The sequence below is a fragment of the Oncorhynchus mykiss genome, chromosome 13, assembly GCF_057628025.1.
Source record: "Oncorhynchus mykiss isolate SJ-2025 chromosome 13, ASM5762802v1, whole genome shotgun sequence".
NCBI classification, from domain to species: Eukaryota; Metazoa; Chordata; class Actinopteri; order Salmoniformes; family Salmonidae; genus Oncorhynchus; species Oncorhynchus mykiss.
This window is the reverse complement of record NC_143034.1, coordinates 65,927,464-65,943,943: the sequence shown is the minus strand read 5'-3', so window position 1 is coordinate 65,943,943 and position 16,480 is coordinate 65,927,464. Positions and strand designations below refer to the sequence as shown.

General features: G+C 42.2%; 1 protein-coding gene across 1 annotated transcript; it reads right to left on the bottom strand.

Annotated features, from left to right (window-relative positions):
- Positions 1-1,091: 1,091 nt before the first annotated feature.
- Positions 1,092-15,719, bottom strand: LOC149978974 (protein Njmu-R1-like). Its single transcript, XM_090197228.1, has 10 exons — positions 15,350-15,719; positions 14,548-14,631; positions 13,812-13,937; positions 11,742-11,870; positions 11,550-11,610; positions 11,062-11,181; positions 7,399-7,463; positions 7,085-7,218; positions 3,196-3,299; positions 1,092-3,044 (listed from the first exon to the last, which is right to left on the bottom strand). The coding sequence occupies exons 1-10, from the start codon at positions 15,502-15,504 to the stop codon at positions 2,832-2,834; spliced, it is 1,191 nt and encodes a 396-aa protein (XP_090053354.1). The 5' UTR covers positions 15,505-15,719; the 3' UTR covers positions 1,092-2,831.
- Between the last annotated feature and the right edge of the window lie 761 nt (positions 15,720-16,480).

Here is a 16,480-nt window from a genome sequence, read left to right as displayed (position 1 = left end):
CCTCCCGTCCACTTAACGATATCTGAACAAGAGAGCCTCATCAAATTGTAACAAGCAGTTCTGTGAAAATGTAATTTTAATCAGAAGCCACTGGCAGATTTCTGGACTGGGCTGTGCTCAGAGTATCCTGCTTTGGCAAATCGTGCTGTTAAGACACTGATGCCCTTTTCAACCACGTACCTATGTGAGAGTGGATTCTCGGCCCTCACTAGCATGACAACTAAATACAGGCACAGACTCTGTGTGGAAAATTATTTAAGACTGAGACTCTCTCCAATACAACCCAACATTGCAGAGTTATGTGCATCCTTTCAAGCACACCCTTCTCATTAACCTGTGGTGAGTTATTCACAATTTTCGATGAACAAATAAGGTTTTATATGTAAGATGGTTAAATAAAGAGCAAAATTATTGATTATTATTATTTGTTCTCTGGTCCTATAAGAGTTATTTGTCACTTCCCACAAGCCGGGTTGTGACAAAAACTCACACTCATTCTTATCCTTAATAAATGTTTTGTATAGTGTGTGTGTGTGTGGCAGGCTTACAATGATGGCTAAAAAGTGCGCTGACCCTGGTGCTAGAGGGGGTACAGCTGACCCTGGTGCTAGAGGGGGTACAGCTGACCCTGGTGCTAGAGGGGGTACAGCTGACCCTGGTGCTAGAGGGGATACAGCTGACCCTGGTGCTAGAGGGGGTACAGCTGACCCTGGTGCTAGAGGGGGTACGCAGCTGGAGGTTGAATGTGTGAAGGGGTACGGGACTATAAAACGTTTGGGAACCACTGTACTAGAGAACCAGTTCGGAATTAAGTAAAGTTGTTGTACGATTGAAGCCTTTAGTGAGGTCTAATGCTCTAATATTTAATCATTTCTGCCCGTCCAAATTCATATTCATTTTATAAATAGGCTCGTTTAACTTTGTTTGCCTAGACACTCCAAATAAAATTGAATATTTTTTGCTCATATGATTTTGATTTTTTTAATCGTTAGGTGTAGGCAGGGCCATAATTACATAGGTAAACTGGGACCCTATTGTTTCATATGGTCAGAAATCAGATTTCATATTCATGATTCAGTCCACACAGAGGATTCACATGACTATTTATACAAGTCAAACCACAGATCAACATGATAGACACCACATTAATAGACATTAACTTGTACAGGAGATTTAAATGCACAGTTAAAAGGTTGAATGATCATTCACCATTGTCCACTACAATAGATCACCGACTAACATGTCACTTGGTTCACAGTTTAAAGGACACACTTTCACAGACAATATTGCTTCATTTTCACCATAATATACTTTTTAGAGACGTCGACACATTGATAGGAAAATATAACCTACGTAGTTGCTGTCATACAGGCACAATAAATCATGTGGGTTATTTAGCCCTGAACACACTATCATTACAATAGGGCTGGTGAAGAGTAGTGAAGGTCATCTTTGTAACTTAACATACAGTGACAGTAGATCACAGGAGGTTGGTGGCACCTTCATTTGGGAGGACGGGCTCATGGTAATGGATGGAGAGGAAAGGGTGGAATGGTATCAAACACATGGTTTCTATGCGTTTGATGCCATTCCATTCACTCCGTTCTGGCTATTATTATGATGAGCCGTCCTCCCCTCAGCAGCCTCCTGTGAAGTAGATATACAACACGTTGGCCTCTACAACACTAATATTCCCTACTAAGGAATGTAAGGATTAACCACATTAACGAGTATCTTTAGATAAGACGAAGACAGCAGTCAGCAACAGAAATACAAAAACAAGCAGCGCATGAATTTAGTCACTTAGCAGAAGCTCTTATCCAGAGACATGCAGTAGTGAGTGCATGCATTTTCATACTGCTCCCCCTTAGGAATCGAACCCACAACCCTGGTGTTGCAAGCGCAGTGCACTACCAACTGAGCTACGTGGGAATGTCAGTGTGTAGCAATTTCTTTACTGGTGAAATTGAGTAAGTAACAAAAGCTGATTAAAGTGATTTGTGCATTGTTCCACTGTGCAGAAAAGCAGGATTGTACTGTAGTATGTAGATAGCATACTGACATGCAGACAAAAGGCAAGCAACACTAATCATTTAAAAGAAATACAACATGTGGACATGATGTAAGACAAGCAAAACAAATGATTCACATGTTGAGATGTATAGTCTGGGTTAAACATACTGATTGTGTTTCCATTCGTTTATAGTACTGCGTGTTTTAATACCAGCAAAGAAATCACTAGTGTTAACATGACTTTGGATATGTTTGTTTTTAGAGTTAATTCTGATCCAGATACAACATACTTGGTCTGTTTCTTCTGGGTAAATGCTATTCAATTACACCGCAAATGGACAGGGACCACTGTAAAACACCAACGGTAAAGGAAAAGTGGCCAAAACAGATACACACTGACATCTAGCATGGAAGAGTTCCCGTGTGAGGAGACCTGGGTCAAATACGGATACACACTGACATCTAGCATGGAAGAGTTCCCGTGTGAGGAGACCTGGGTCAAATACTTCCACATCCTTGTGCTGTGCTTGATTTAGTTAGTCTGGTACAACAATTTAACAAAAGAAATGGACCCAAAAGTGGCCAACTCAAATCAAGCGCACCCCTATTTCACACAGGTCTGGGCCTGTATTCACAAATTCACATCTCAGAACAGGAGTTCTGACTTCTATAGGATCATTTATAAATACAGGCCATGGTGTTGAGACTGGGTAGGTTAGAGTTGAACTATCGCCGCCCTCGAGGTGTCACTGCCAATTCGAGGTTCAACTATCGCCGACCTGGTGGCTGCGGTGTGTCAGTGTCCCTCATCCCTATCCTCATCCCTGGGCCTGCTGTTCGCCGAGGAACTCATCCAGCACGCGGATGATGCTGCAGGCCTCAGGGAGGTCTCGGTGCTCGGCGTGGGCGTTCTGGAGCAGCACGTCCCCATTCCCACAGCCCTGCAGGAACTGGCAGCAGCGGAACAGAGCGTAGTGACTCGACTCAGCCTGGCGGATGAACCGCTTCAGACTGTTCATGTCCTGGATGGCCTGGAGAGACAGGGGGAGGAGAAGGAGAGAGGGGAGAGAGAGAGAGCATGGATGAGAAAGCAGTCAGCCATTTTAAACATGGCCTGGACATACAGTATTTATATAATGGTTTAAAGTGATCCACTTGTCTGTGTGCTGTGCGTTTGCCCACCTTGAGTTTGAAGTTCTCCAGGATCTGTCTGAGGAGGAAAGGGTTACAGCGCTCTGCTGCGTTCAGGAATGACTGGATCCAACCGTCACAGAAACGGTTACTGACTGGAAAAAGGTGTGAGAGGGATGACGGAGTGATTAGTCAGTGTGTATTCTGTGACGATCATTAATGGGAAATGTTTTGGTGATTCTATGTCTGTGTGTACATGTACTGTGCCTTCGGAAAGTATTCAGACCCCTTGACTTATTCTAAAATGGATTAAATAATTGTTTTTCTTTAGCAATCTACACCCAATATCCCATAATGACGAAGCGAAAACAGGTTTTGTACATTTTTGCAAATGTATTAAAAATAAAAAACAAATACCTTATTGACATAAGTATTCAGACCCTTTACTATGAGACTCGAAATTGAGCTCAGGTGCATCGCTATTTCCATTGATCATCCTTGAGATGTTTCTACATCTTGATTGAGTCCACCTGTGGTAAATTCAATTGATTGGACATGATTTGGAAAGGCACACACCTGTCTATATAAGGTCCAACAGTTGACAGTGCATGTCAGAGCAAAAACCAAGCCATGAGGTTGAAGGAATTGTTCGTAGAGCTTCGAGACTGGATTGTGTCGAGGCACAAATCTGGGGAAGGATACCAAAAAATGTCTGCAGCATTGAAGGTCCCCAAGAACACAGTGGGCTCCATCATTCTCAAATGGAGGAAGTTTGGAACCACCAAGACTCTTCCTATAGCTGGCCGCCAGGCCAAACTGAGCAATCACGGGAGAAGAGCCTTGGTCAGCTAGGTGACCAAGAACCTGATGACAGATCTCTCGAGTTCCTCTGTGGAAATGGGAGAACCTTCCAGAAGGACAACCATCACTGCAGCACTCCACCAATCAGGCCTTTACGGTAGAGTGGCCAGATGGAAGCCACTCCTCAGTAAAAGGCACATGACAGCCGGCTTGGAGTTTGCCAAAAGGCACCTAAAGACTCTCAGAACATGAGAAACTAGATTCTCTGGTCTGATGAAACCAAGATTGAACTCTTGGCCTGAATCCCAAGCGTAACGTCTGGAGGAAACCGGGCACCATCCGTACGGTGAAGCATGGTGGTGGCAGCATCATGCTGTGGAGATGTTTTTCAGCGGCAGGGACTGGGAGACTAGTCAGGATCAAGGCAAAGATGAACGGAGCAAAGTACAGAGAGATCCTTGACAAAAACCTGCTCCAGAGCGCTCAGGACCTCAGACTGAGGTGAAGATTCACATTGCAACAGGACAATGACCCTAAGCACACAGCCAAGACAACGCAGGAGTGGCTTCAGGACAAGTCTCTGAATGTCCTTGAGTGGCCCAGCTAGAGACCGGACTTGAACCAGATTGAAAATCTCTGGAGAGACCTAAAAATAGCTGTGCAGCATTGTGCTCCATCCAACCTGACAGAGCTTGAGAGGATCTGCAGAGAAGAAACGGGAGAAACTCCCCAAATACATGTGTGCCAAACTTGTAGAGTCATACCCAAGAAGACTTGAGGCTGTAATCGCTGCCAAAGATGCTTCAACAAAGTACTGAGTAAAGGGTCTGAATACTTATGTAAATGTGATATTTCAGCTTTATAGATTTGTAGAAATGTTTTGTAGAAAAAGTTTTTGCTTTGTCATTATGAGGTATTGTGTGTAGATTGATGAGAGAAAGAAAACGATTTAATACATTTTTTGAATAAGGTTGTAACGTAACAAAATGTGGAAAAAGTCAAGGGGTCGGAATACTTTCTGAATGCACCATACAAAGACCTGTTTTGTAGAGTGGTGTGGCTACAGCTGTAACACAGATCTGTATTTGTGACTGTGGGAGAGTGTCTGTTTGTTAGAGTCGTTTCAATAGGCCTGTGTGTGTGTGTATGTCCACAGGTTAGAGCAGTCACACAGACCTGTGTGTGTGTGTATGTCCACAGGTTAGAGCAGTCACACAGACCTGTGGGTATATGTCCACAGGTTAGAGCAGTCACACAGACCTGTGTGTGTGTATATGTCCACAGATTAGAGCAGTCACACAGACCTGTGTGTGTGTATATACAGTGCCTTGCGAAAGTATTCGGCCCCCTTGAACTTTGCGACCTTTTGCCACATTTCAGGCTTCAAACATAAAGATATAAAACTGTATTTTTTTGTGAAGAATCAACAACAAGTGGGACACAATCATGAAGTGGAACGACATTTATTGGATATTTCAAACTTTTTTAACAAATCAAAAACTGAAAAATTGGGTGTGCAAAATGATTCAGCCCCCTTAAGTTAATACTTTGTAGCGCCACCTTTTGCTGCGATTACAGCTGTAAGTCGCTTGGGGTATGTCTCTATCAGTTTTGCACATCGAGAGACTGACATTTTTTCCCATTCCTCCTTGCAAAACAGCTCGAGCTCAGTGAGGTTGGATGGAGAGCATTTGTGAACAGCAGTTTTCAGTTCTTTCCACAGATTCTCGATTGGATTCAGGTCTGGACTTTGACTTGGCCATTCTAACACCTGGATATGTTTATCTTTGAACCATTCCATTGTAGATTTTGCTTTATGTTTTGGATCATTGTCTTGTTGGAAGACAAATCTCCGTCCCAGTCTCAGGTCTTTTGCAGACTCCATCAGGTTTTCTTCCAGAATGGTCCTGTATTTGGCTCCATCCATCTTCCCATCAATTTTAACCATCTTCCCTGTCCCTGCTGAAGAAAAGCAGGCCCAAACCATGATGCTGCCACCACCATGTTTGACAGTGGGGATGGTGTGTTCAGCTGTGTTGCTTTTACGCCAAACATAACGTTTTGCATTGTTGCCAAAAAGTTCAATTTTGGTTTCATCTGACCAGAGCACCTTCTTCCACATGTTTGGTGTGTCTCCCAGGTGGCTTGTGGCAAACTTTAAACAACACTTTTTATGGATATCTTTAAGAAATGGCTTTCTTCTTGCCACTCTTCCATAAAGGCCAGATTTGTGCAATATACGACTGATTGTTGTCCTATGGACAGAGTCTCCCACCTCAGCTGTAGATCTCTGCAGTTCATCCAGAGTGATCATGGGCCTCTTGGCTGCATCTCTGATCAGTCTTCTCCTTGTATGAGCTGAAAGTTTAGAGGGACGGCCAGGTCTTGGTAGATTTGCAGTGGTCTGATACTCCTTCCATTTCAATATTATCGCTTGCACAGTGCTCCTTGGGATGTTTAAAGCTTGGGAAATATTTTTGTATCCAAATCCGGCTTTAAACTTTTTCACAACAGTATCTCGGACCTGCCTGGTGTGTTCCTTTTTCTTCATGATGCTCTCTGCGCTTTTAACGGACCTCTGAGACTATCACAGTGCAGGTGCATTTATACGGAGACTTGATTACACACAGGTGGATTGTATTTATCATCATTAGTCATTTAGGTCAACATTGGATCATTCAGAGATCCTCACTGAACTTCTGGAGAGAGTTTGCTGCACTGAAAGTAAAGGGGCTGAATAATTTTGCACGCCCAATTTTTCAGTTTTTGATTTGTTAAAAAAGTTTGAAATATCCAATAAATGCCGTTCCACTTCATGATTGTGTCCCACTTGTTGTTGATTCTTCACAAAAAAATACAGTTTTATATCTTTATGTTTGAAGCCTGAAATGTGGCAAAAGGTTGCAAAGTTCAAGGGGCACTGTATATCCACAGGTTAGAGCAGTCACACAGACCTGTGTGTGTGTGTATATGTCCACAGGTTAGAGCAGTCACACAGACCTGTGTGTGTATATATCCACAGGTTAAAGCAGTCACACAGACCTGTGTGTGTGTATATGTCCACAGTTAGAGCAGTCACACAGACCTGTGTGTGTGTGTGTGTGTATATATATCCACAGGTTAGAGCAGTCACACAGACCTGTGTTGGAGAGTGTAGGAGGGCTGGTGGAGCAGTCTATGACCAGGTCAGTAAGAGCCTCTGAGGCCTTATACAGAGAGGCTGTGGTAGTGTCCTCCTGGACCAGGCCCTGCAGACTGGCTGCCTTAATGAACCTACACACACATGAACCATATTCATTCATATTCACAGCACATACTGTATATTCTTATAGTTTAACCACAGGAATAAAGACCAGGTGTTTTCAGATTATTTTCAGAAGTGATACTCATTTATTAAACAGAATTTGACCGAAAACCCAATTTGGACTGGACTGGACCTTTAAAGTAACTCACCTAGCAACATCAGCCTTGGTCCTGTCATCTGCATTGGTGACCTCCACGTGTATGTGACTCAGAGCCTTGAAAACAATGACATGGGCCTGATCAGCGCTGCATATTAAACTAAACTTTATTCTACAATGACACGGGCCTGATCAGTGTTGCATATTAAACTTTATTCTACAATGACACGGGCCTGATCAGTGCTGCATGTTAAACTTTATTCTACAATGACACGGGCCTGATCAGCGCTGCATATTAAACTAAACTTTATTCTACAATGACACGGGCCTGATCAGTGTTGCATATTAAACTTTATTCTACAATGACACAGGCCTGATCAGCGCTGCATATTAAACTTTATTCTACAATGACACGGGCCTGATCAGTGTTGCATATTAAACTAAACTTTATTCTACAATGACATGGGCCTGATCAGTGTTGCATATTAAACTTTATTCTACAATGACACGGGCCTGATCAGTGTTGCATATTAAACTAAACTTTATTCTACAATGACACGGGCCTGATCAGTGTTGCATATTAAACTTTATTCTACAATGACACGGGCCTGATCAGTGTTGCATATTAAACTTTATTCTACAATGACATGGGCCTGATCAGTGTTGCATATTAAACTAAACTTTATTCTACAATGACACGGGCCTGATCAGTGTTGCATATTAAACTTTATTCTACAATGACACGGGCCTGATCAGTGTTGCATATTAAACTTTATTCTACAATGACATGGGCCTGATCAGCGCTGCATATTAAACTAAACTTTATTCTACAATGACACGGGCCTGATCAGTGTTGCATATTAAACTTTATTCTACAATGACACGGGCCTGATCAGTGTTGCATATTAAACTTTATTCTACAATGACATGGGCCTGATCAGTGTTGCATATTAAACTTTATTCTACAATGACACGGGCCTGATCAGTGTTGCATATTAAACTAAACTTTATTCTACAATGACACGGGCCTAATCAGTGTTGCATATTAAACTTTATTCTACAATGACATGGGCCTGATCAGTGTTGCATATTAAACTAAACTTTATTCTACAATGACATGGGCCTGATCAGCGTTGCATATTAAACTTTATTCTACAATGACACGGGCCTGATCAGTGTTGCATATTAAACTAAACTTTATTCTACAATGACACGGGCCTGATCAGTGTTGCATATTAAACTAAACTTTATTCTACAATGACACGGGCCTGATCAGTGTTGCATATTAAACTAAACTTTATTCTACAATGACACGGGCCTGATCAGTGTTGCATATTAAACTAAACTTTATTCTACAATGACATGGGCCTGATCAGTGTTGCATATTAAACTAAACTTTATTCTACAATGACATGGGCCTGATCAGTGTTGCATATTAAACTTTATTCTACAATGACATGGGCCTGATCAGCGTTGCATATTAAACTAAACTTTATTCTACAATGACATGGGCCTGATCAGTGTTGCATATTAAACTTTATTCTACAATGACATGGGCCTGATCAGTGTTGCATATTAAACTAAACTTTATTCTACAATGACATGGGCCTGATCAGTGTTGCATATTAAACTTTATTCTACAATGACATGGGCCTGATCAGCGTTACATATTAAACTAAACTTTATTCTACAATGACACGGGCCTGATCAGTGTTGCATATTAAACTAAACTTTATTCTACAATGACACGGGCCTAATCAGTGTTGCATATTAAACTTTATTCTACAATGACATGGGCCTGATCAGCGTTACATATTAAACTAAACTTTATTCTACAATGACACGGGCCTGATCAGTGTTGCATATTAAACTAAACTTTATTCTACAATGACACGGGCCTGATCAGTGTTGCATATTAAACTAAACTTTATTCTACCATGACATGGGCCTGATCAGTGTTGCATATTAAACTTTATTCTACAATGACACGGGCCTGATCAGCGCTGCATGTTAAACTAAACTTTATTCTACCATGACATGGGCCTGATCAGTGTTGCATATTAAACTTTATTCTACAATGACACGGGCCTGATCAGTGTTGCATATTAAACTAAACTTTATTCTACAATGACACGGGCCTGATCAGCGCTGCATATTAAACTAAACTTTATTCTACAATGACATGGGCCTGATCAGTGTTGCATATTAAACTTTATTCTACAATGACATGGGCCTGATCAGTGTTGCATATTAAACTTTATTCTACAATGACACGGGCCTGATCAGTGTTGCATATTAAACTTTATTCTACAATGACATGGGCCTGATCAGTGTTGCATATTAAACTTTATTCTACAATGACATGGGCCTGATCAGTGTTGCATATTAAACTTTATTCTACAATGACATGGGCCTGATCAGTGTTGCATATTAAACTAAACTTTATTCTACAATGACATGGGCCTGATCAGTGTTGCATATTAAACTTTATTCTACAATGACATGGGCCTGATCAGTGTTGCATATTAAACTTTATTCTACAATGACATGGGCCTGATCAGTGTTGCATATTAAACTAAACTTTATTCTACAATGACATGGGCCTGATCAGTGTTGCATATTAAACTAAACTTTATTCTACAATGACATGGGCCTGATCAGTGTTGCATATTAAACTTTATTCTACAATGACATGGGCCTGATCAGTGTTGCATATTAAACTTTATTCTACAATGACATGGGCCTGATCAGTGTTGCATATTAAACTTTATTCTACAATGACATGGGCCTGATCAGCGTTGCATATTAAACTTTATTCTACAATGACACGGGCCTGATCAGCGTTGCATATTAAACTTTATTCTACAATGACATGGGCCTGATCAGTGTTGCATATTAAACTTTATTCTACAATGACATGGGCCTGATCAGTGTTGCATATTAAACTTTATTCTACAATGACATGGGCCTGATCAGTGTTGCATATTAAACTTTATTCTACAATGACATGGGCCTGATCAGTGTTGCATATTAAACTAAACTTTATTCTACAATGACATGGGCCTGATCAGTGTTGCATATTAAACTTTATTCTACAATGACATGGGCCTGATCAGTGTTGCATATTAAACTTTATTCTACAATGACATGGGCCTGATCAGTGTTGCATATTAAACTAAACTTTATTCTACAATGACACGGGCCTGATCAACGTTACAACCAGTCAAAATGATTCTTGGAACCTTGTTTCTGCTCTAAGCTACACAGTGGCAACATTGATGGCCATCAAAGAAAATGATGCGTTTTGAACTATGCAATTGCGTGACTGACGCCAACAAATGTGAAGATGTTTTGTGACAATACAATACGCTGGGAATATCTCATTGTTAGAGTGGATGTTTTGTGACAATACGCTGGGAATATCTCATTGTTAGAGTGGATGTTTTGTGACAATACAATACGCTGGGAATATCTCATTTTATATTTGAATGTTTCCACTTCCCATTTGTTTTGTCAAGCAAGATGGCTACTAGTCAGTAAAGACTAAATTATAGCTTTATCTAGTAGACACAGCCCAAGTAAGTAACTAGCAAAAACATAACATAGTGAAGCATGGAGGGGAAGTAAATGTATTGAAACAATGAGGGGGAATCACTGGTACAGGGGGAATTAATCACTATGGTAACGGTCAAATGATGGGTCAAAGGTGACTCACAGCATATAGCAGGAAGCTGATGCTCCCCTGGACCATCTGCACCACTCTGTGGATGTGCATCACAGACTCCTCGTACCACATGCTCAGGTAGGGCCTGATCTCAGTCTCTAGGTTCACCAGCTATATATATATATATATATACACACACACACACACACACACACACACACGGAGGACAGAGAGGGAAATAACACTTATAACCCTACACAGGGGACTACCTATTTGTGTAGTCATTTTAGATTTATCTATCTAGGGTGGGGTTAAATAGGTCACACTGATAGCAAAACATTTCACAATGGAGAAGAAAAATCTGTGTTCTTATTTGACAACATCAGGTAGTACCTCCCCATTTCAAAACATTTTTTTCCCTCTTGAACACAACCTAGGTGAGTCCCCTTCAGATAGTGTTTATTACAAAGGAGCCCTGTCCAAGAGATGATGGAATCCAGTACAATTATATTATTTTGGTGATTCCACTTCCTGCTTACCTCAGCAGTCTGTAGACTGCTCTGCAGGCCTTGCACGTACTTGTCCAGTTCAAGTCTAAACGTACAGTCGATTAAGGAAATGGTTTATAGTTTAATGATGAATGGTTTATGAGTTTCAGTACCCATCTATACATCTAGACTGACTCTACATTAGTATGATTCAGAAAGACCATGTTAGCCTATAAAGGATATAGGTTGAGGCCTTTCTCAGAGCCTCCCATCAGGCAGATTACATAGCCATTGCCGTCCGCGTCGGGCTGCTCTGGGGATCTCTCCTGCTCCAGGAGACAGCAGTAACAGCCCACCGTTGCCTCTGGGACACTGGGATGGGACAACAAACACATATTTATTATGAATGAAAAACACTGGCTTTACACTACTTTAGAAGTGTGCAGGCTAATTGGTGCCACATTGCTTCAGATGTATACATAAGGAGAGAATACTTCGGTCTGATTCCAAATTAAGACCTTGCTTAGCTAGATAGAGCCAGAGACACACAGGCCTGTATATACACTGCTCAAAAAAATAAAGGGAACACTTAAACAACACAATGTAACTCCAAGTTAATCACACTTCTGTGAAATCAAACTGTCCACTTAGGAAGCAACACTGATTGACAATAAATGTCCCATGCTGTTGTGCAAATGGAATAGACAACAGGTGGAAATTATAGGTATTTAGCAAGACACCCCCAATAAAGGAGTGGTTCTGCAGGTGGTGACCAGACCACTTCTCAGTTCCTATGCTTCCTGGCTGATGTTTTGGTCACTTTTGAATGCTGGCGGTGCTTTCACTCTAGTGGTAGCATGAGACGGAGTCTACAACCTACACAAGTGGCTCAGGTAGTGCAGCTCATCCAGGATGGAACATCAATGCGAGATGTGGCAAGAAGTTTGCTGTGTCTTTCAGCGTAGTGTCCAGAGCATGGAGGCGCTACCAGGAGACAGGCCAGTATATCAGGAGACGTGGAGGAGGCCGTAGGAGGGCAACAACCCAGCAGCAGGACCGCTACCTCCGCCTTTGTGCAGGGAAGAGCAGAAGGAGCACTATCAGAGCCCTGCAAAATGACCTCCAGCAGGCCACAAATGTGCATGTGTCTGCTCAAACGGTCAGAAACAGACTCCATGAGGGTGGTATGAGGGCCCGACGTCCACAGGTGGGGGTTGTGCTTACAGCCCAACACCGTGCAGGACATTTGGCATTTGCCAGAGAACACCAAGATTGGCAAATTCGCCACTGGCGACCTGTGCTCTTCACAGATGAAATCAGGTTCACACTGAGCACATGTGACAGACGTGACAGTCTGGAGACGCCGCGAAGAACGTTCTGCTGCCTGAAACATCCTCCAGCATGACCGGTTTGGCGGTGGGTCAGTCATGGTGTGGGGTGGCATTTCTTTGGGGCGCCGCACAGCCCTCCATGTGCTCGCCAGAGGTAGCCTGACTGCCATTAGGTACCGAGATGAGATCCTCAGACCCCTTGTGAGACCCTATGCTGGTGTGGTTGGCCCTGGGTTCCTCCTGATGCAAGACAATGCTAGACCTCATGTGGATGGAGTGTGTCAGCAATTCCTGCAAGAGGAAGGCATTGATGCTATGGACTGGCCCGCCCGTTCCCCAGACCTGAATCCAATTGAGCACATCTGGGACATCATGTCGCTCCATCCACCAACGCCACGTTGCACCACAGACTGTCCAGGAGTTGGCGGATGCTTTAGTCCAGGTCTGGGAGGAGATCCCTCAGGAGACCATCCGCCACCTCATCAGCATGCCCAGGCATTTTAGGGAGGTCATACAGGCACGTGGAGGCCACACACATTACTGAGCCTCATTTTGACTTGTTTTAAGGACATTACATCAAAATTTGATCAGCCTGTAGTGTGGTTTTCTACTTTAATTTTGAGTGTGACTCCAAATCCAGACCTCCATGGGTTGATAAATTTGATTTCCATTGATAATTTTTGTGTAATTTTGTTGTCAGCACATTCAACTATGTAAAGAAAAAAGTATTTAATAAGAATATTTCATTCATTCAGATCTAGGATGTGTTATTTTAGTGTTCCCTTTATTTTTTTGAGCAGTGTAGTTACTATATTGCTGATACCATACCTAAGCCACCCAATCAGATCTGTGAGATGGGCTCAACAGGTTCCTAAGGATATTAAAGCTGGATTGGTTTGAAATTAGGTTCAACAAGTTCTTAAGGAAAGGAGAGATGAGTTGGTTTGGAATGAGGCCCTTAGTTTAAGTTCGTTAAGGTCACCTGAGCTCCACGGCGGCAATGTTTCCCATGCCCCCGAGCAGGGCTCCTTTGCTCAGCCTCCGGGAGATGTAGCATCGTAGCTCAGGCTCTGCCTCTACCGGCAGGCTGCTGTCCACTAGGGTGAGGCTGTTGGTGGGGCAAGAGTCAGTTACCATGGAAACAGAGTGACAGGCAACCAATCCGATCTGATGAGAAAGTGGACAGCCAAAGAGGTGATGAAGAAGGAAGCCGACGAATAAAAGCCACATCAACACAACATGAAGGCTAGATACAGATATAGTGAAACAGAATCTTCCAGTTTCCATGTGAGTCACAGAGCCTATTTAAATCCTTCCTTCCCACTTCTCTTTCCTTATGGTCACTATGTAAGATGCATGATGTGACACTGAAATATCACATTTTAATAACATAACAATATCATATCACATAACTATATCATCATCATTATAGAATCTGAGGCTGAAACAACTTGACGTCACAGAAAGACGACATCCCAAAAGAAGTAGGGTGAACAGTGTGTACAGAAGGAGGTAGATAGATACTAGGCTTTGTGACTCCATATCCCAGATAGCCGGAAGCACACTGATGACATCATGACAGGAAAGAAACAGTGTTGATTCCAGGTTGATAGGTTTCCAGCAGCAGGCCCATGGATACGACAGAGAAGGACAACACTGAAAGCCACAGAAATAAAACCACTAGAGAAACAGACAGGTCACGGGGAGACCTTGGTTACCTAAAGTCTTCCTGACTGGTACTGGCTGTGGAATCTGTTCTTCTCTGGCTCCATGCCACGTTGCCCTCTGCAGCTGCCTCAGATCTAGACAGGTACTGTAGGTAGTTACTATACTCATGACTTGGTTAGTTAGTGGAGAACAGAACAGCAAGTCTGAACTGACAGTACAGTAAGTCAGCAGCAGGATCCACAGTTGATGTCCACAGAGAACCAGTGAATTTGGGAGAAAGTGGTTATACAGTGACAAAGAAATTGGCCTCAATATGCAGCTGGACTAGCTTGATGATGTTATCACAGTCAGTGGAGACTGGTGAGTTGAGCTATAGGAGGATGAGCTCATTGTAATGACTGGAATGGAGTAACTGGAACGGGGTCCAACATGTTGTTTCCATATGTTTCATACCGTTCCATTGGTTCCATTCCAGCCATTACAATGAGCCCATCCTCCTATAGTTCCTCCCACCAGCCTCCACTAATGACAGTGTATGTATAAAGACTGTCCGAGCATGAATACTGTACATTGTGAGAACCTCCAACCTCCAATGAGTCTAATAATATCAACAAAGTGAGACATTGGTGTGATTGGTAATGCATTTCCATTCATCCCTATGGAGAAGGGTGAGGGACCGAGGTCCATAGATTCTCTATAGCCTAGTAGCTAAGGCAAGTAAACATTCACGTAATCTGCAGATATTTGCATACCAAATAATGTCCTAGTTTAGGTCATTGTGTACTGTCAAAACAAATTGCTTGATGTAAAGTTAGATAGACTCAAGCAGAACATTCAGATGGAGAAGATTACCTGGTGCCTTGGTAGAGATAAATGGTATAGTAACAGTTCAACTGTATTTTCTGATTATATCCCATCTCTTCGTTATCATAATCCGTATCCTTTTCTTCCACGTCAATTGAATCTTGGAAGGAGGACGTTTGCATGGAAGTTTGCGAGGTAAACATGATTGCTTCGCACGTATCAACAAATGACAGATACCGAGAAATGACGTTCAGTTATTTAGGATGCAGGTTGAACTGGATAAGAAATAATAACAATACTAGGCATGTGAATAGACTAACAACTTCCTTTACTGAAGAGACGAGTCTATCATTATTTCTAAAGATCCATGATCTGATTCACGCATGCGCCGTGTAATTCCATGAATCCGTCGTTGTTTAAGGTCCGTGTAAAATTTGCTATGACATGATTTGGTCCAGGAAATAAACTGAACACATCAGTTATTATAATAGCTAAATTATGCCCAAATTATCAGAGGTCGTTGCCTTCTTATAGCCACGTATCAATGGGTAAAATTAAGCTAATGTTTCTGAATATACAAACAATGCCATAATAACTTTTGGGATATTGGCGTTCATTAGCCTGAACAGCCGCTAGTGGTCACTGTTTACCGGTCTTTTGAAGGTTTACTATCCGATGACCGATGGACTGTTTTGTATTTCGATTCCACAGCCACAAAGTCAAAATGGTCTATATAGTAAAAATTCATGTAAACAAACAAATGATTGTTGGTCTTAATTTAAGATTAGGCATAAGGTTAGCTGTGTGGTTAAGGTTAGTATTAAAGTTAGGGTTAGGTATAAAATACTCCGGAGTGGCGCAGCGGTCTAGGGCACTGCATCTCAGTGCTAGAGGCGTCACTAAAGACCCTGGTTTGATTCCAGGCTGTATCACAACCGGCTGTGATTGGGAGTCCCATAGGGTGGCGCACAATTGGCGCAACATCGTCCGGGTTAGGGTTTGGTCGGGGTAAGCCGTCATTGTAAATAAGAATTTGTTCTTAACTGACTTGCCTGGTCAAATAAAGGTTAAATACAAATAAAATATATACATTTTACAAATGGGCGGGGTTTAACCATCATTTTTACTTTGAGGATGTGGAAGCTAGTGATGACCAGGTACCGTACTGCTGCAGAGATT

Bases quoted from the DNA above. Each gene is read 5' to 3' on its own strand.
- LOC149978974 (XM_090197228.1), bottom strand. From the start codon at position 15,504: ATGTTTACCTCGCAAACTTCCATGCAAACGTCCTCCTTCCAAGATTCA. The intron at 13,938-14,547 runs GTAACCAAGGTC...CCCCACCAACAG, and splicing joins ACCAGTCAGGAAGACTTTAG to CCTCACCCTAGTGGACAGCA. The intron at 11,611-11,741 runs ATATCCTTTATA...AATCGACTGTAC, and splicing joins TCTGAGAAAGGCCTCAACCT to GTTTAGACTTGAACTGGACA.